This window comes from Barbatula barbatula (assembly GCF_947034865.1).
Source record: "Barbatula barbatula genome assembly, chromosome: 4".
NCBI classification, from domain to species: Eukaryota; Metazoa; Chordata; class Actinopteri; order Cypriniformes; family Nemacheilidae; genus Barbatula; species Barbatula barbatula.
This window is the reverse complement of record NC_136768.1, coordinates 10,305,827-10,326,906: the sequence shown is the minus strand read 5'-3', so window position 1 is coordinate 10,326,906 and position 21,080 is coordinate 10,305,827. Positions and strand designations below refer to the sequence as shown.

Sequence of the window (21,080 nt, the reverse complement as noted above, 5' to 3'; positions counted from 1 at the left end):
AAACAAAGACGATTTGCGGGGGAACTTTTTTCATGAAAACGCCGGTAGAAAAAGATATTAACTTGGGACAGTGCATGGATTGTGTGGATTTTAGATACAGCCTATTGCGAAAAGCCCCTTTACGTTAGACGACCAGTCCACACATGTAATAAAATGAAATGAAAATTTTGATTTATACGGTCACACATAGCTGTCTCCAACTCCAATACTGCAACAGGTGAAATGTTTCCTGGAAAGAACAATGTTTAAATATATCCCATCAGGGTCATTAAACCGTGTTTGTTAAACAAAGGTAAAGCAAGTGTGGCATTCATTCTTTACTAAATAAGGTGCCTGACACAGACATTGTGTACAGCGCTGGAACAACACTGATAAGACAACCTTATCTCTGTGCCAGGCCAAATGTTGGCTGCACTCACACGCGCGTGAGGAAGAACTGGTTAAAATTGCTTAAAAGGCACAACAATAATGTGCTTATTATGATCTTACAAAACCACAAATCATCTGCTGGATCATCTGGCTCATGCTGGATCATTTGACTGCTTGGCTCTCAAACTGCTACATCATTATTACATCATCCGCTCCCACTCATTTTGTTGCGGGTTTCTTTTTTCATTCAACCGAAAATAAAGCATAATCTCCTTATAACTTTCTTCTGGCTTTTTCGTCTCCAACAGGCACCAGATTTTCAACATTCTGTATGACATTCCTGATCGGGATGAAGGAAATAGACAGAAACTGTGGTTTATCTCTCTGCGGAAAGGGGGATTTGATGATCAAGGCTTCGACTGCAGTCAGTTTTCTCTTTTGTTTTTAACTGCCGTGATGATGGTTGGAGCTACAGTATTAAGAACAGTCTATGTTGTAAATGGCCAACATCTATACACATTTTCGGAAAGGCAACACCTGAATGACCGCTGTATATTTGCACAAATATACAGCATACAACAGAACAAACCATGTATTTTAGGATATCCCACAATGCACTGCATATTATGTAAATCATCACTTGACCGTATTAAGTAGCCTTTAGGGTTGCAGATTTAAGTACACAGGTTTTTAATTTCATAATGCTAAGGGAATCAACCTGAATAACAACGAATCCGCCTGTACAGGAAATTACAAATAAACTATTCTGACCTCCTGGTTTCTTGATGGTTTCCCAGCAAAGCTTGTCATTTGACAAGTTTCCAATTGCTCAGTTATGTATCCAGCAACCCTAACCGATAGTATACTCTTATCTAAGATGGCAACAGGCTTTGTCCAATGCTTATATTATCCTTTTGTTTCCTGTCAGATAACGAAAAAGTAAGTGATGAATAAAATAAATGCGAGAACTCACAATGGGTCTCACTCACAGGACTATAATTTACCGATTGACCCAAAAGAGCACAGAAAATTATTCTAATTTATTTAACAAGGTTACCAACAAACTTATGCGTTGCGATTTGCATGTGTTGAGAATTTGGCAAAAAACAGAGACGTTCAAATGTGTATATAAATATAAATAATGTATGCAGTTAATGAGACCGAATGAAAATGTACCCATGCATTAAAACAAACCCTATAGGCTTCCATTACACATGGTACCGGTCTTATAATGCATCATTTATATGTGCATACAATTTCCAATGAAAACTGCCATGGTGTTCAATTCTTTTTCAGCCTTTAAAAGGAATTACATTGAATCTTCTTTAACAGCCATTTAAACTCTGATATGAATGTCCATGTGTTATCATCCAATTCATTCCAGAAGGAAAACTATAAATTTATTATCCTTTTTCAGGTATCAATGTGTCACATCTTGGGTATAAAATCAGTGTTTTATGTTTATTTGAAACATGAGGACCATTGTGTGGAAGACGATGTTCTTTTTCTATTCCACTGACAGGACGACCCGAGAAATGCCACAAAACAACACAGGAAGTAAATGCTTTTTATTAGCAAAATAAGGGAAATGAGTGTACAAATGTTCCCCCAATGTGGAGAACAGACAGACAGAGGTGGCAGTTTTTCTTAAAATCAATCAACAGCATCGCCTTTAACGTCTGTTTGCAGATATTTCCGTATAGTTTCTCTGTAAAATTCAGCAACCTTGCCCAGTCCATACATCTCGTTGATGACGTTCCTCAACAACGTGTCATTTTCTGATCGGAAAGCCGTTAAAATGGCAGCCAGCGTTTGATGACAGGTGCTTTAGCGACGGATTCCATGTCCTGCATGCGGAATGTCTCCGCGTCTGACAGCTGAAAAGGACTCATCTTCATCTCTTGTTGTCATGGAGACCTGATGGTTTGGCTCCACCCTCACTATATTAACCATTAGCTTTCTCTACGCCGGCCTATTATCTATATACACATACGCACATGACAGATAGACGCATTCTCTCATTCACACAAGCTCGCATTCTATGCATATGAGAATTTGTGCTCTCTGGGAGATTAGTAACATCCAGCATGAAACTTGACTTTTTTTGACGTTGGAAAGATATTCAGCAGGCAAACCCAAGCAAATGGACAAACACTGCAGAAACGCATGCGAAGGCACGAGAATCAACAAACCGGACTGAGTAGAACAATCTTCCTCTCTCCCGTAGCAACAACCGCAAAAATTATGTTACATTACAAGTTGAGGAGACTTCTCCGGTGCGAGAACATAAAAGAAATCCCTTGTTAAAAACAAACAAACTTGCGTCGGGGGGGGGGGAAACATGGCCGTGACAGCAACGACGGTACGAATATTCGACACAATTCATTTTTGAATGCTACCTTTTAAAATTTCCAAAGACGAAAAACCATAAATAAAGCTGACAAAAGTGGCGTAATTTACAGCACTGGTCCATGACCAATTTTCTCCATACTTAGTCTTGCAATGTTTCTCCAAAAAATGCACATCAAAACTGGCATCGATTCCTGGAGAGAAAAACAAAACGTTTGATGTCATTTACTGTCATATTAAATGCCATAAAATGTTACCAGCTTATGTTTTAAAGGTGAAGCGTATGAGGCGAGTACATGACATTTTGTATTTGTGAGAATAAGTCTTTAAACATCCTAGAAATGACACACTCCCTCTTTAAACACGCGTTCATCCCATAATACTTGATTCCTCTATAGCTCCAAGCCAAATATGTGACTTCATGCGCTATGTGAACATCGATTATGTTGCACATAAATACACACAGCATGGCCTGCATGCCGAATAAGGTAGAAATGACAAAGACAGCTGAGCCTCACCAGATACAAGCCAGCTCCTAGAACAGTCCGCAGTCCTTTAGATTGTTTTTGATGATGACGTCGGTGACTGCGTCGAACACGAACTGAACGTTCTTGGTGTCAGTGGCGCAGGTGAAGTGGGTGTAGATCTCCTTGGTGTCTTTCCGCTTGTTCAGATCCTCAAACTGACACTGAATGTAGGCGGCTGCCTCCTCGTACGTATTTGACCCTGTGACGGGGCAAGAAACATTTCCCATATAAGGACTCATATAGAGACAGGAAGTGATATCATGTGTGTGAAAGGAAGCACAGGAAACTATGTAACGCTGAGGAGATCAAAGAGGTGTGAATTGTGGTGTGGTGCAATGAAATGTGCAAATTAAAGAATGCAACAAGGTCATTGTGCAAAATGCGAATAACGCCTATTAATGAATGTAACTTCATTACACATTTATGTAGAATGTTATGAACGTTTATTTCCTTTTTTTCATAATTTATTATTTCACTAGAAAGTGCTATTTCCATGAAACAGACAGCCTTTCTTTAAGTGTATGGGAAGTAACAACAGGCCATCATAAAGCAGTAACAGGCTCTGACCTGCGTATTCTGGATAGCAGATGGTGAGTGGACTCTTCTTGATCTTCTCCTCAAAAAGATCTTTCTTATTCAGAAACAGGATAATGGAGGTGTCCGTGAACCACTTGTTGTTACAGATGCTGTCGAACAGCTTCATGCTCTCGTGCATACGGTTCTGTGCGGAGAAAAAAAGAAAGAGTTGGAGGAGAGACTCTAGCAATATTTTTATAGATTCACTCGGCAATTGTTTGCTGTAGTGAGCTTTGTGAATTGCCTTCCATCTCAGCTTAAAGCTTCATTTATGAAAGACTGAGGGTGGAGATGTGCTTCAGCCCCGTCATTTACAATTTAATCAATCAATAGCTGTTTGAAAACCCTAATAAAGTAGGACTAAGAGGAAATCAATATCACATTGACATGGATTATATGATAAGTGCTGGAATCGTGTTTCTCTATAGGCTTCGTTTATCCAACATCCTTTCAAAGATAGTTTAATACACTAGAGCCAAATAAGAGTTCTCTAAACTTTCTTAAGACCTCATTCGAAAGTCAAACAGTATTTGCACCTCCCGATGGAATATATGTGCTTACAATAAAACGACATTAAAGGAGAAGTGTGTCATTTCTGTGCCACTAGCATGCATGTTAAGTCTGAGTAGTCCTTTTGTTAAATGGTGCCTTGCAACCACTGTAATGATACGTCTGACAAAAAGTGATCTTATACCATCTCCTCATCTTCAGCCAGAACCAGGTCATAGTCGCTCAGTGCCACGCAGAAGATTATAGCGGTCACGCCTTCGAAACAGTGGATCCATTTCTTTCGCTCTGACCTTTGACCCCCGACATCAAACATCCTGACAAAAAAGGAAGGCCGAGTTAACAACAGAATATTATGTTTCCAAGCCAACATTGTGATACTCCAGTAAACACAAAAATAGACAACATACGTAGTTACAGGATAAAACGGACCATTTAAGTTAACCATTTCAATGAATGTAATAATCATGCATAAAATGTAAATGCGCAATGTCATATAAAACAGCTCACGTCATCAGTCCACTTATGCCACCCTAAAACGCAGAATGGGTAGACGGATCAGAGCATATGGTTTAGGCCTTCTGAGAAACTTTTCTATTGAGAAAGACCTACAGCCATATGTGGGCAGTGAAACTATATGTACTTCCTGTTCCTGTCTGAATCACACTTCTTTGTCTGCTGCGATCTGTTTCTCTTTTCGATCACCCTTGCACATGATACTAGTCACAAAAACTCACGATGTGATATTCCCCAAAATCCCGGATGTCCCCAAAACACAATACAGCTAATATCAAATGTGTCATTACTGTATTAATGGTGAGAATGCAAGTGGTTTTGACATTACAAAGACTAATTAGTAGTTAAGCTTCAGTTTATGTGAATCACAAGGATATGTCATATTTTAACCCAAAAAATGAAAATAAATATATATTAAATATAATTATTAAAAAAACATCACAATGTTTCACATGGTAACATTTTATAACTATTATTCACATTTACAAAAAACGACATCATTTTGAACCCCTAAATTTACATAACTAATAAAAAACTCATTAGTATTCATTTAAATTAAAACAACACAATTACACCTGTATTTTACAAGAATCATTATTTGTCATATTCTTGAAATAATCTCCTACTTTTGACGTTTAATGTGGCAGAATAAAAGTGCTCACTTGAAATGGAGGTCTTTGAATGTGAAATGCGTCTCCACGATGCCGGTGGTTTTGACTCTGGTTCGCAGCACATCCTGTTGAGTGGGTATATAGGTGGCCTGTGATATTCTGTCCAAATCATTCAGGTAGCTGTTGGAATATAAGAGACGCGTTAGTTCAACTGAAATAAAACATGAATATGCTCAATCAGTTTCATTTGGCACTCATGACACGTGGGAGCGGGGGGTATCCAGTGCGTGGAGAATGGGATTAAAAATGTCATTCCTCAAACCTAAAGTAATCCCCCTTCACTGCAGGAGAGTTACTCTGTTTTACACAAAACCTCTCACAATTTCACAAGAATCAGCAAGACCATTTCCTGAAAAACAAATACTAAGTTAGCGTCTGCCATCTGCCTACTTATATGACGTGCGTGGCTCTCACTGACATCGTGTGACACAGCCTACACGTCAGATTATCGTTTGGTAATGCCTAGTAACATCTTAAACAAAGGCCACTCTGCATAAACATAGACAAAAATACATATTACACACACACATTTATAAACAAAATGCTTTAAAGGAATAGTTCCCCCAAAAATAAAGATTCTGTCATCATTTACTCACCCAGAAGTTATTGTGCTGAACACAGAGAAAAATATTTGGCAGGATGTAACCAAACACTTCTGGGCCACTATTGACTAACATAGTAGGAAGTAAATCTACAATGGTAGTCAATGGCGCCCCAGAACTGATCGTTTACCCATATTCTTTAAAGTACCTTTAAGTAGCATTGGAATACCTTCCGGGTGAGTAAATAACAAATTTTTGGGTGAACTATCCCTTTAAAACATACTGACCAGTCTACCAAGATGTAAGCAGTCCTAACTCAAAGCTTGCCCTAAGAGGTACAAGGTTACATTATGCGGTTTTAAAACTACCTTGTTTTGGTCAACAAATTATTGCGTACACACACAGCTATCCCAAAAAGAGAATCAGCTAAGTGAAAAAACTGCTACCAAAATGGCTGACAAGACAAAGAGAAATGAACTTGTTTTAACAAACTATTTATTCAACAATGTTTTCATAATACTTTCATGCTAAAATGAAGTATTTATTTTACCAATTACCTAAATGTTGAAATGTATTTTTTTACATTCACTAAAAACATCATTAGCTTAGCAACATGCTTTTTTTGGAGTCCAATCTCTCCTGCGCTTGATTTGTCATATAAGTAGGGTGTATCTATGTAGTTCCTTATGAAATCATGCCTCAGTTTAAAGGCAGCTGCCTACGTAGACAGCGAACAAGGTTAGCTGGTTCAGAGCTGGAGAACGTCCGACACTCAAACACACACGGTAAACACAAAGCAGCAATAAATTACTGTTTCCTTCAAGGAAATGCAAATTTTTGTGTACCCTGCGCAATTGCCGTGTGTAACGGCTAACTTACACTGTTTTGTTGAACAATGAGCTTCGCAAACGCACACCTCCACATATTTGCATGTTTTGACAGTGGCATGCGATAAGCTCCTGTCATCTGTGTATTCTTAGCCCTAAATAAACACTGTATGCATGTGGCCAGTCTACGACGCATGTTTTCACAGTCAAGGGCAAGACGTTTCAGAAACGTGGTAAACAGACAGCTACAGCGTGGCAAATATTGACAAGCTTGCTCAAGGCTCAAACAGCGCGAGTGTGGAAATGTTGAGACATTAGATCTCCATGTACCGAAAAGCTGTTTTGATAACTTGCTGTGCTGGCTGATATGTTCAGCTGGCAAAAAAACACATGATGGAGAATGAGAAAGCAGAAAGGGGAAATGAACGGATGGGGAAGCAGAAAGGTGAAGAATAACCAAACAGTCTGAGAGAGACAGGAGGGGAGGATGGTACATGAGATAAATAAAGACAGAACCAAGACAAAACGTTATGAGGCGATTCATCTTCGCCCTTTCAAGGCATCATGCGACGAGTTACGATCTTCGATTTTTCTGTTCTCCCTGAAAGCGAAATGCTGACTGACAAATACACGTTTCGCCAACGTATCTGATTTGTGATATATGGTTGTGTGGAACAGGAATTTTAGACCAATGGGGAGGGATAAGATAGACAAACTGCCTTTGTGTGTAAGACTGTCGATAGACGATTTTATTGCTCAGTGGTTTTGCTTTCTCAGGAAATTCAACAGTTCGTGTCATTAAAGTGTCAACTTTGTAAGAAATATAGACAGACGAAAATTAGACCATTGATGCCAAACAGTACATCATAAGCTTAATAATAATCTCAATTATGTCTTCTAGACAGCAATAAGATTCAAAGAAAAAAGGATAAGTTTTTCATCTGGCTATCCGAGTAGTCTGAGAGACTGAATGGAGATCTCCATCTGTTCTCTATTCAATCTCATTGCTACCAACGATACACCCTTAAAACGGTACAGAGATCAGACAGATTGTGCGGAGCGGATGACAAATAAAAGCACGACAAGAAAACAAGCATTAAGGAGATGAACAGGGAGAGTAAGAAAGAAAGATACTGACTATGCAGCCGAGTCGTTGAGCTGGTACTCTCTGGATCGACTGAAGCAGGCTTGTACTCCTCCATCTTTCCACAAACGCTTTATCACTCCAGCCAGCTCTGCTGTCATAAAACCCTCCTCAGCGCTGCCCGCCAACACAAACAACTGCCTCGCATCATCCTGACAGATAGAAAGAAAGAGAGAATACTCTTGAATTCTAGTGCACAAACAATTATCCTTGTCGTATAATAATAATGGTGACATCATAATCACTGCTGGCATCTTCCAGCTTGTCACGGCTGTAATTACTGTTAAACCAGAATGACCACAATCCTTATTTTAACCTCCTTTTGTACTATATACACTATCATCTTGATTCTGGTATTAAAGAAGATTGTTATGTAAGGGATAATGTACAGGCAGCCGGTTGTTATCGCAGAAATAAGTCCCGACAGTGAATCGCACTGAAGGGGCTTATTTCGCCATAACAGCCGGCTGCTTGTACATTATCCAGCTTATTATTCGGCCACTTGGCACAAAACTGGACATAAATATTTTACAATTCTGTTTTAAGGTAAGAAATTATGTTACCGTGTGTTATTCGTTTTGAGACTTGCAAATGTTGCGAATGGCCAATCAGAATAAAGCACTCCAATGACCCGTATCATAATAGCCCTTTTCACACATGCACACATCTTTAATAGGACATTTTCCGGTATGAGAGATTGCAACATATGACAAGTAAAGGTGTCGTGCGATGTTTAACTGAACTATTCCCACGAGTAATAAAGAACAAGGTGCTTCGTGTTCGGTGTGAACACGCATTACAACTAAAATGACTTCCATTCATACAGACGCCACAAGGGACGCGTGGTCTTTAACAGACACAGTTACTGTCTCTGAATCTACATTCAAGTGAGCTGTGAGTGGCATCAAGTGGGCAAGGCCACTTTTCCCGTGACTCACCGCTCGCGCCGCATCGCCAAAGTCGATCTTGAGTCGGCCCATGGCCCTGATGATGGCGATGATAGACTGGATAGTGTTGCTGTAGACCACAGCTTTGTATTGTTTGCACTCTTCCTCCGAGTACCCCGCCTCATGGATGATTCTAGAGAGAAGGAGAGAGGTAAATTATATCTGATGTGGACGCGGAACTTGAACAAAAACAATAAAGGTATAAACTCACTTCATTTGTTTGACTATTGTACTTTTTCCAGACTCCCCAGCACCTGTAAAAAATGCAAGTAGGAATTAGTTGTATAGCAACAACACTATTAATTGTCTAGACTTAATCAAGAACAACAAATCAACTGATTTAATATATTCACATGTATGAGACCCGCAGAGACGACAAAAAAATGATAAAAGAAAGATTACACAGCGGAGGTGCGCATATGAAAATTTTGTATACCCAGTCGACTGATTTAGACAGCAGCTGTGTTTTTTGTTTTTGTAACAAACAGCAAGAAGACACCAAACACTGATGTACAAAGTCGTACGAACACTCGTTACATGAATATTTCATCATGCGCTTAAACTGTAGACTCTTTCCAGTCAGCGCCTAAAGAAATAGTTCACACCAACAATAAAAATGCATTATTCATCATTTATTCATGCTTACATGTCTCTAATATGTAATAGGGCCGTGCATTTCAGCCCGGGCTTCGGGACGATTTTTACATCATAGCTCACGGGCTTGGGGGTGGTTTTAGGCTTGTCCTCCTTTTTATATTAGACATTCATTTATATTTCTAATTTATATTAGAAATTAATTAAATAAAGAACCAGTAAGAAGTTGATGATGGTAAATTTAAAACATCGAGGAAGTTTGCATATCACGCTGACACATTCTGCTTGCGCGCAGTTGAGCCTGCGCGTTCTGACAGGTTTCCCTCGTCCACTTTTCACAGTGTTTAGTGTCCCCGCCAGCAGCAGCATCAGCATGCGTTCCATCAGCGCAGCAGGACGAGTGGTAGAAGAAAGGACTGGACTAAAACCTTTTTCTGCACGATGTTCTTTAAGAGGTTGTTCTTGTGGCTGTACTCGTGTTCAGGGCTCTCTCGTTTTCTGTTTGGGATCTGGGACTATTTTCATTAGTAATTGTTGACTAAGTGTAAGGCAAAACAATCTGCACGTTGTTGTTGTTATTATTTAATTATTTTAAATTGTTTTGATTTTACACGTTTTCGCCGTGAAAATCGTGTTGATTTGATGGACTAAATTGATCAAACATAGTGAACTCAGCATCGGGCGCAAGCTGCTTGGTCTTCTCTTAAACAAAGTTTGATTTACCAAACCAAAAAATGCTACAAAAACTTTTCTTAGTTAACTTAAAAGGAGAAAATATATATAGAACTACTTTAAAAACAGAACGGAAACTATTTGAATGGCTGCAGCAGTAGTTTTGGCAAGGAAAAATCGGGCTCGGGCCGAGAATTCTGATAAGATTGTCGGGCAGGGCCGGGCTCGGACCGGAGCGTTCTTGGCCGAGGCCTGGATTTAAGGCCCTTGCAGGTCTCTAGTCTGGAAGACTTTCTTCACAGGCAAGCAAAAGGGGAATGTTTAAGGGACAGTTCAGGCAGAAATGAAAATTCTTATATGATTTGCACATTTCATACCAAACAATATTGGACCCTTTTGACTTCCGTTGTGTGGACACAAAACCACGGAGACATTTCTCAAAATATAAAGGTTCGACCTATGCATGAACTATTCCTAATAAAATGAATCACATTTGTACTTAAGAAATGCCGTGTTAAAAGCAAAATTAGAAGTAGCATAATGCAGCTCAGGCATGTAGTAAAAGTCTAATTATTGTATCACCAAAGGCGCTGCTATAAATGTTTCCTCTGGGCCGCCTCTGCTGCATTTATTGGGTCAATAACAGCCTCACTAATGGAATTCTATTCACTAAGCTTATCTACCGGGATACCATTCCCTAGCACTCAGAAATCCACTGCCGTGTCAATGTGTGTGCGCAGTCTACAGCCTCCCAATGGACCGAAAAGCCCAAAGCACTTGTCATATTACTATAAACAGAACAACAGTTCTGTACTGCTGTAAATAACTATTAAGAAAACAGCAAGAGACTACAAACTGTTGCATTAGTGTTACAATTACAATGCATGTCTCCTTAAACAGATAGTTCTCCAAATGTAACAATTCTGTCATCGTTTTATCACCTTCGTGTTGTTTAAAACCTGTATATTTCACACAAACACAAAGAAGATATTTTGAAAAATGCCTCACAAGTTGGTAAAAGGCATATTGTTGGTAAAAGTGGATGTTTTCAAGTAATACAAATACAACAGCGTAAACAATTCGGTTATTTGGCTTTTAACACAATTCAATCAAACAGTGTGCCAAAACTATGAGGTCAGCAACCGTCCTGCCACAATACAGAACACAGTTCCATTAAAACAATTGACGTATGTTTTCCTTTGTCCTTCCCCGACACCGGTAAAGCCCTGCTGTGTGTCTGACTCCCTGTTATCAGCGATGAGTATCAAAACAGCAGCTAGTGTGAAAAACAAAACAGAAATCTAACACACATACAACTGTTTCTGAGCGCTAAAACATCATTACACCTGTTACATGCGTATTCCAACCAGGATGTGCAAGCAAATCAAATCAAACCGCTGAACTGAAAAAAGAGCTTTTTTGATAAAAACAAAGATATGAGCAGCGCTAGTAAACTAGTAAAGCCCTGCGGGTCATGTGCAACCTGGGTGAGAGAAGAAGTGATGGATAAACACAGAATGTGGCCACCAGAGGTTCAAGGTGCAAGCCAGCTTTTTAATCCAGATAATTAAGAAAGGAAAAGCTGTGAACTTTTGATCGATGGCAGAATTACACTCGTATTGCTTTGTTCCCGTTTAACACATGCGACCGCGGCACATGCACATGATCGAGATCAGTCTCACGTCACAATGCCATACCAATCGACTCCGTTTCCGAGGACACACTGCCAAAAAGACCTCGGATACCTAGTGATTGTTGCCAGTCTAAAGAAAACTGCATTCATATGCATGCATTTCTTGTAATAGTAACTTTGTAACTTGCTCTAAGTGTGTGTTGCTTTACACTTAAGACAAACATCTTTCCTCAAGCCGTCACTTTGGTATCAGGTTGGTCAAGGTATCTGGATGCAAATATAACCTTGTTAAGGATGCAACTATTGACAGAGTCACACGGAAAGTGTTTGGAACTGACAACCGTGTTAACACGTGTGATTCTGGAAATGTCCTGTTTGTATAACAGATAAGACTAGTTAAATGAATAAATAACCAATTTTTCTCATTGCACAGGACACCTGTTACCATAGCGACATTGACAAAAGTAAACAGCAAAGATGGTCACTTATTACTCATTTCCTCAACATACGAGAACTGATGTAACAAAACAACTTTGACCGAGGCACAAGGCCACGATTCAAATAAAGATAGCAGCTTCAATGCAATTTTCAAGTTACTTATAACTGAGTCAGGGCTCTAGACAGCGACCAAAATGCTCGCAAATGCAACAAAAACATGTTGCCTTTTCTTCCCTGATGAAACCGCACATGCAGCTGACATAAAGGAAAAATCATATCCATAGAAGTGTTTTCTTTGTTAACTTCAATCTTTTGCAATTTTTCCTAACAGCTGTGAAAAACAAACATTTCGTCAATGTCCGCATATGTCCGATTCGCGACGTCATGATTCATTTCGTTGAAACGAAACTCACATGACTTACTTTCTGAACCCATCAGTCATTCAAAACACAACCGTGCTTAGACCAATAACAACAGTGGTTAGTAATATTAAGCATTTAGAGTTTATTTATAACAATGTGTAATGAAGTACATATATAATAATTTACTTCATAGTTACGTTTGAGTTTTGAGCTAGCTAATTTAATTTAATCTTATGTGGTAAACATAAAGAAGGCCAGTCGAAAAATTACAGCTTTTTGCAAAGAGGGCAATAAAGCAGGACTGTGAAGAGTGACAGGATATATTTGTGAACGATCATTTCATAGCCAATATATAACTTGAATATAAAACTAAATAACAACAACTGTATAATATAACAAATACAAAGTTTCTTTGTATTTATTTCGGATTTATTTGGCTCGGAAGTGGTAAAGCACAAATATGAAGCAGTCTATAGCAGACTATTTTAAAAGACTGAGCCGAACGATTCATCAACTAAGCTCATTACCCAAGGTCATTATGATGACTATAAAAAAGGGTCTAACCAAACTGTAAGTTGGTGCGACCACCTGAGAAAGTGGGTCGCACTGGGTGACAAAATATACCGGTATTGAAAATCATTAATAGTATTAAAACCATAATTAGCAAAACTGTGTCAATACTACACATATGATTACATCCTTACAAATTAGGTTAAAGTTGTCTAACGGACTGAGCTAACCCGCTAATATGTCAGCTGTAGTGTCAAAAGTGTAATGGCCTGTCTTAGATCAAATCATTTCCTGAATGTAATACAAAAGTCCAGGTCGTATTTCATTCCAAAATCCCAAGACATTTACATATACATTATGATCCTTCTTGTCAGCCACTTGGTGCCTTTGGCAAATAGTCACAGAAATGTGCCGTTCCACAGAGATACCACCTGTATATCACAGATCGACATCTAGTGCCAGAAAATACATCACAGAAATGTGATAGGTATCCTATAGTAGTTTTTTTTTTAGTAGGCCTTCCATCCTCATACTATAACAACAGACATGCACTTTTAGTGCTGTTTCTCCAAGGCGTTGTATTGTGAGCGAGCACCACAGAAAAAACTCTAACCCATGCGTCTCACTTATATTTTCACACAAATGATAGTTTGGTTGCGGACGTGTTGTGACATCATTGTGCATTAAAATAACACTTCACAATGTAAAAACAGCTTCATGGAATTTTAGACTATGACAGTCTAAACGAAAATGTTATTTATTTGATTTGATAAACTACATGTACAATGGCAGTAAATGAGTCAGTTAGTGAGAATTTCCCAATGACTCAAATTGTGCTTGACACCTGGAATCCCGAAAAAAACAGCTTTACTTAATAAAATTTGGCCATGTGTTGCCAGGACAATGTCAATTTATATGTGCTCATCGTAAGTTCACTAGCATGCCTAAATCACTTACACTTATGTAAATCTATAACCTGCCAAACGCAACATGCTAATGTTTGCCTTGTTTCATTATTTAGAGAAATAGTATCTTTCCTTATTCTACATGATGCTCGCACTCAATATTCCTCCAGGCGTCTTTAAAACTTCTGTGTGATGACATAAGCAACAATGTAAATGTAGTGTTCATGCAGCTAAATTAGAATAGCATTGCTTTAGCAAATCTGGATTCGATTTCCAGGGAACACTCATACTGATAAAAACATACAACTTGAATGTACTTTAAGTCACTTTGAATACAATCGTCTGCCAACTGCATAAATGCAAAAATGTTCAAAGAAAATACTTGTTTTTACATTGAACAATCAATAACGCAGTTACATCACATCCCTCAGTGTGCAACACAACTTCAGTGTCTCAACAGACTGACACCATGTGACAACTCCATTGCAACACTTTGTCCCGCTGCCCAGTCTTATTAGATTACAGCCATCTCGCTCACACTCGGCATTACATTACACACTCCAGGCCCTTCTAATAAACCTCACAAAGGGATACATTTACGTTTTTGTTGGCAAGATCTGCTAGAAATTAATATCTGAATTCTGCACGGACCGCTTCTTGAAGACGAAGTGCGATATCCAGTCCAAAAGCATCATATTGCACAAAATAAAATAGTTTTTTACTTTTTCTTATGTAACTTTCCAACATGCTAGGATGTTCTGAATGGTTGAAATGTGGTTGTTAGGCGGTTACTTACTGACCAAAGTCAAAACAGGGCAATTCCAACATTATGGACGTGACATTTTCCGTTAAGGTTGACATTTTCACGGAATTGCCCAACAGATAAAAAGTATTTATGATATTAAAGGGATAGTTCACCCAAAAATGAAAATGATGTCATCATTCATTCACCCTCTTGTCATTTCAAACCTGTGTGACTTTCTTCCGCAGAACACAAAAGAAGATATTTTGAAGAAAGTTGGTAACCGAACAGTGCCGGCACCATGCCATTAAATGGGTGCCGGTTAACACCGTTCTTCAAAATATCTTCGTCATACACGTTTGAAGTGACAAGAGGGTGAGTAAATTATAAATTTTCATTGTTGGGCGAACTGATCTCTTTACGGTACCTATATGACTCGGGTCCTTTTTATTAGTCTATAGGAGACCAAGCCAACTCTCCTCAACGACCCACACAATTTAATCACTCAAATTCGTAGCACAAATCCTGCGGGACAAGTTCTGCACAGAATTTCAATATATTCCAAGTTAAGAGTCTACAACAGACCTGAGTATGAGCAAAAGTCAGAGGGATTTATTAGTGATCACACATTCAAACACTCCTCCCATCTGCCAAATGGTCAGTTCCGGCCCCAAACTCACACCATCGGCCGAGACAGAATTTGACACGGCAAACTGTTGCAGACTCGCAGTCGAAAGCATCATAGGACTGTTTACGCCCCTCAATAACCTACAACAAACAGCGTATTTACAGTTGCCCATTAAGCTGGGTCAAGGAAAGGACTTTAACGCTGAAAAAAAGTGTACACACTTCACCTTGATTTCCCCCAACATCGATCATCTGATACTCTAGCTACACTCTATTGCTTTCATTAATGCTTCCATGCAAACATTTAAGCTGGCAGGAACGGCGGTGAGCAGACACCTGTAATTGGAGCGACTCCTCCAGAAGGGAAGAGGATGTGAGAGAAGAGGACACATTATTTTAATTAGTCTCACCACAGAGACCTGGAGCCCAGAGGGACTTATCAACGTATCCATCCAGGAGAAAGACAGAGCCAAACAGGCGCACACGCGGGTGCATTTCTGAAACAAAGAGTCTCTTAGACGACCCGAGTTGAACAGTTTGTTCCTTTGGAGCCCAATAAAATCATGACACGCACACTAATTTAGGGACACAGCCGTCTAATGAGGATTTACAACCTCGTTTAGTATTCCCAAAACATCTTCTATTGAATGTGCTACAAAACACGACAACAGGGAAGCAGTTTAAGGGCATTCTTTTGCGTCTTAACCTGAAACTTGAAAAAAGAGGGTTTGGATCAATCTGCAAGTCGAAATGAAACGCCATTTCTAACCATTTCACCTCTGCAATGTTCATTTCTGAGTGAATCACAATCAAATCTGAATGACCTGATAAAAAAAAACTGTAAAGCAGGATTTGATGAGATTCATCAGGAATTGACTTGCATCGTACAAAATGGTCAACTTGTCTCTTAAGCACATATCGATGTGACCCAATAGTAAAGTGTTTTTTAATCAATAAAAATGTTGTTACTTTAAGAATACATTTCTACCGGATGTAACCCAAGAGACCGCAATCCCTAACGTTTTTGGTTAAAGATAGACAAAGATTAAGTTGCAAGTACATCAAAAGTCATAAAATCACTGTCTACTTATTAAAATTAGATTTTAGATGAGCAAAAAACGATTTGGTCAAAATCTTCCTTTAAAACCTGCGCACTTGCCCCGTTTTGTGAAGCTTTGGGTGTGAATTTATTAAAATTCTATGCGTTGGTAAGTGATCAGCAGACACATGGTCAGAAGTTTACACACATCAGCGCTGCTACATTAGGCTAAATCGGTCGGTTTTCATCATTCCTGAAGGTCCAGTTAAGACCAGCTATCAAGTACTCTGTAATGCTATCGCACAAAACCATCAGGAGTCTGCGCAGCCCCGTTGTATAAATACACGCGTGTATGCGCAGCCCACGTTGTATAAAGCTGACGTACAGGTGTCTGCACAGATCCCGTTGTATAAAGATGCATCTCACTTTATAACACAGCAGAGCGATGTCATCGTCCAATACCAATGAGACAGACATCGCCCAACCCTACACCACACCCTGACATCTATAGTGCACAGACACTAACATTTTCCTGCCAAACACTGCTAGAATAACAATAACTAATGGAAATCAACCCTGAAACACCAGGTGTACATCTCTTTTACATCTCTAATCTCTATTAAATAAATAATATAGTGATGTATTGGTCAGGCTGTTATTATGTTATTCATTTAAGCAAAATTTCAGCCACCGACCACTCTCTTCTCTAAAAAAACCCTACTGATAACTCTTACATTGTGTGCATATGATGTATAACTAGCATGCACATCAGCACATGTACTGGCAAACCTCATATCCGATCGTATTGGAAAGCGTCCTCTTTTCTTATAAATTGCATCAAAAACATTATCATCCCGTTTTTTGCAACTGAATCCCTTCAAATGACATTGTTTTACTCTAAAACGCCAAGAACACTGAACAGTTGTGTCAGCATGCAAATGTTCTGGTTTGAAAACCACTAGAAGTGTCACCGCAGCCCAGTGTGAGAAACAAAGGCCCAGCGCAGTGCCTGATACGGTTCTGTTTCGCGCCTGCGCTCTCGGACACACACGCACAGTCACCAAACACTCCATGTGATGGTTTCTTTAGCAAACCAGAGAACTGCTTCATATTTAATGCGCGTGTGCGTGTCTTTGACCAGGCAGAGTACTGGTGGCTCTGTCATGGGTAATTTGAACACACTGTGTGTGTCTACGTGTTGCCTGGAGACGAGTCGCAGCATTTGCGATACCATCTAGGTAACATCTCAGAAACAGTGGATACTGAGGTCAACATGACTGCAGACCGCACGGCCTGCACATAAAATCAATACCACAAAAACATACTGAGAAATTCAATTGGGCCCGTTCACATGTTGACAGCGGCGTATCGTTGATGCCATACTGCTATATGCCATCTTATAATAATGCTAAAATGATTGTTATTCAGCAAGCCTTCTGTGTCTTAAATCACAAAGCTATAACAACATGAACCATAAGTCAAACTACACTAGTTGCAGACATGAGTTGTATTGCTATGCGTAAAGGACACCTTTAGATAGCCAAAGACATGAGTTTCACCGTGTCTATAACGGACATTTGATGATTCCCTATAAATAAGATCAACAATGAATATTCTGGTAACACATAAGATGGAGCTAGTACAACATGTTAAGACTATTGGATGCAAAATATCGACTGCTTATCGTTATGGGGGAATCCCAGGAAATATCTAGATATCATTTTTTGACAATATCGCACACCATATTTTCGTCTCTTGTAAATCACTATGGATAAAGGCGTCTGCCAAATGAATAACAGTAAATGTCATTTGGAATATGAATCACCAAACACGGATGAGAACAGGCTATATACACTACATAGGTATAGATTCTGGATATAAAAGCATAGCGTCCGGTGAGGCGGACGTCATTAAAACAGGACGCATCTCTCTACGTGCAATCTTCAACTACAGCGTGAGAGGGTGCGTGCGCAGAGAAAAACCCCGTTCTGATTGGCTGTGGTTTGTAATTGTTGTCGCGCCCCGCCCCTTTTTCGCGTTCGGTATGGGCAAACAATAGTTTTTCGCGTCGCGTCTGGTACAGATTATACCAAAACAGATGATATGGCGGACATTACGTGGATAAAAAAATCGAACTTTATTGTTGGAAACCCACTTGAATAGTTTGGTAGCAGAACGCATAGCTGCTTTTTCACCATAGGAAACTTGACTTTTAACTAACTTATTCTTTCACAAGGTGTAACGAGAATTGCTCAGCTGAATGAAATGGGAGGATTTCAGATGTCACTTTTGTTTTCGCAGCGTTATTTCACAATGAGAACAGCATGAAGCAACAGGTCGCCGTACTCAAACCCCTCCTACTGTTAGAATCATCACCACGCCAGCTCATTTACATCGACAGGCCTTTCAAAAAAAGGGCATTTCTGTCTTTAAAAGCACTTTTTTGCGTTTCCGGCCAGTCAGGCACACCGTTGGTTTGTTCTTGGGTGCTTAATGAAACAGTTTATGACGCCGTAAAAACACTTTCGTTGACACGATGTGTGGGGTGCTCAAAATGTCCCTCTGTTTGGATTTTTTACATATTAAAACCCGAGGAAAAACGGAAATGTGACCGCCACATGGACACAAACACACCCGGCATGAATACTATAGCACGATAAACACCTTCGACTCGTTATGTTTAAATGATAAATGGCCATTACCGAAAGGTGGACGTTAAAACACCACGGTAAAACTGTTCGGTCAAACTTTCTGTTCAAGTTTTCGCTGTAACTGTTAAATGCAGCCGAACAGTGTTTTACGGCGACTGCCCGGTGATGTTGTAACAATGAAACGGTACCGTTTCAGGCCTCCAATACATGTTTAACAGTTTCTTACCGAGCAGCAGGAGTTTGACCTCTCTGGCCGCTTTTTCTCCGTCATCTCTCAGGTTTCTGTCGATCATTTTACTCCTCTCCACCGCCGCCTTATCCTCGGTGCTTAACGTGCAGCCCATCCTCGCGACGATCCGATATCAGTCAAATACAAAATACGGTATTCAACATGCACCAGCTCCTTCTCCGGAAAACCACACGCCCTTCTTTCAAAAAACGACCGAGCACGAAAACGGGTGTTTAAAAACGAACGCGCAGAAGATGTGGTCTGCTTCTCGACCCGCTTTGTCGAATTATTACTTTAGCTTTCGTTATGTCGCACGAGACCTCTTGAAAGATTAAAAAGAAGCGTAAAGGCGTAACGATCCGCTCGCCCAGCGCCTCTGTATTCGCGGGATCGCGCTGCTTCCTGTTCGCACGCGTTGGGGCGCGTTCACGTGCGTGCAACGCGTTCGGCTGCGGCGGGAGCGCGCTTTCTGCCTCAGCAGCAGACGCAGGGGACGTGAATGATGCAGGGCGAGGCGATAATGGTCATCTTTCATCTCGGAAACGTAGTGATTTGAATAAGCTGCTTCCTAACTGTCTAAACTCACTGTCGAACAACCGGGCTATTAAAATATATATGGAAATTAGGTCACTTTTCATTCTTGAATGAGTGCCTGATGTTGCTTTTATTTATTATTATTTTAATTGTGCGTTTTTATTATTATTCTAATGTCGTATAATGCCAATATATTAAAGCATATTGAACTATATGTTTTTTTTTCTCTTTCGTTGTAATTCTGGTTGATTCATTCATTTGAACACATTCAGCTGATAATCAATATATTGAAATGATTGGTAGCCTACAGTGTCTTACACTGTAAAAATGTTGGTCAGGCAACCTAAAGATTGAATATAATAAAAGGGACTGAATAAACTCGTAACACTAAAAAGTCATCCTGAATGGTCAGATCGGTGAAAAATAGCTGTGTTAACATAACAATTGAAAGTTTTCTCTTATCACAGTACAATTATTCACACTTTTGACTACAACAGATGGCAGAGCCTCACCTTTCCATATGTCGCAAGGTCAAATAGCATGTCAACACTCCTCACTGCTGATGCAAATCCTGCATAGGACAGAGAGCTTTGAAAATCATTGAACTAAATATGAGGTCTAGGGTCAGCTTTGAAACATGCAAGCAATGTTGTGAGAGCTATAACAAATAAACAATTAAATCATGCAGTGACCTAAGATCTTAAAATAGCTTTTTTTGCTTGAGTTATAATTTTTTTTTTGTGTAACGGGAATCCAGGAAACATTACCTGCGTTTTGTGTGAACATTTGCATAGGATTTCAAATAGTTGCACTGTGTTAACCACACATTTTCATGTACCATGAGGTCATTGGGCTGCAGCTTGTATGCAAAAGAGTGACACTGTTTGCTAGTGAAACTGACTCTGATTGTTTTCATAGAAGTACAACTTGCAGAAGATGCAGAAGAACGAGCTTAAATAAGTATGACATCAGATCATTATTATGTTAAATTGGTTAAAGACCATTTTACGATTTCGGGAAAAATGGACTCAATAGAAATATTCCAGCCCTCTGTAATTCCAGTATGAACTAAATACATGCAGTAAGTAATTGAACACTGCCAATAGTGTCCTGTTGTTGTAAACGGAAACCATTCAATGTACACTAAAGCTTTTATAAATTTGATTACC

At 39.5% G+C, this 21,080-nt stretch overlaps 1 protein-coding gene across 1 annotated transcript; it reads right to left on the bottom strand.

The window, feature by feature from the left end:
- Window positions 1-1,922: 1,922 nt before the first annotated feature.
- On the bottom strand, window positions 1,923-19,868 carry gnai1 (guanine nucleotide binding protein (G protein), alpha inhibiting activity polypeptide 1). Its single transcript, XM_079454647.1, has 9 exons — window positions 19,375-19,868; window positions 9,187-9,229; window positions 8,967-9,108; window positions 8,023-8,180; window positions 5,507-5,635; window positions 4,516-4,645; window positions 3,813-3,966; window positions 3,237-3,444; window positions 1,923-2,912 (listed from the first exon to the last, which is right to left on the bottom strand). Exons 1-8 carry the CDS (start codon window positions 19,490-19,492, stop codon window positions 3,254-3,256), a joined length of 1,065 nt encoding a protein of 354 aa, XP_079310773.1. The 5' UTR covers window positions 19,493-19,868; the 3' UTR covers window positions 1,923-2,912; window positions 3,237-3,253.
- Window positions 19,869-21,080: the final 1,212 nt, after the last annotated feature.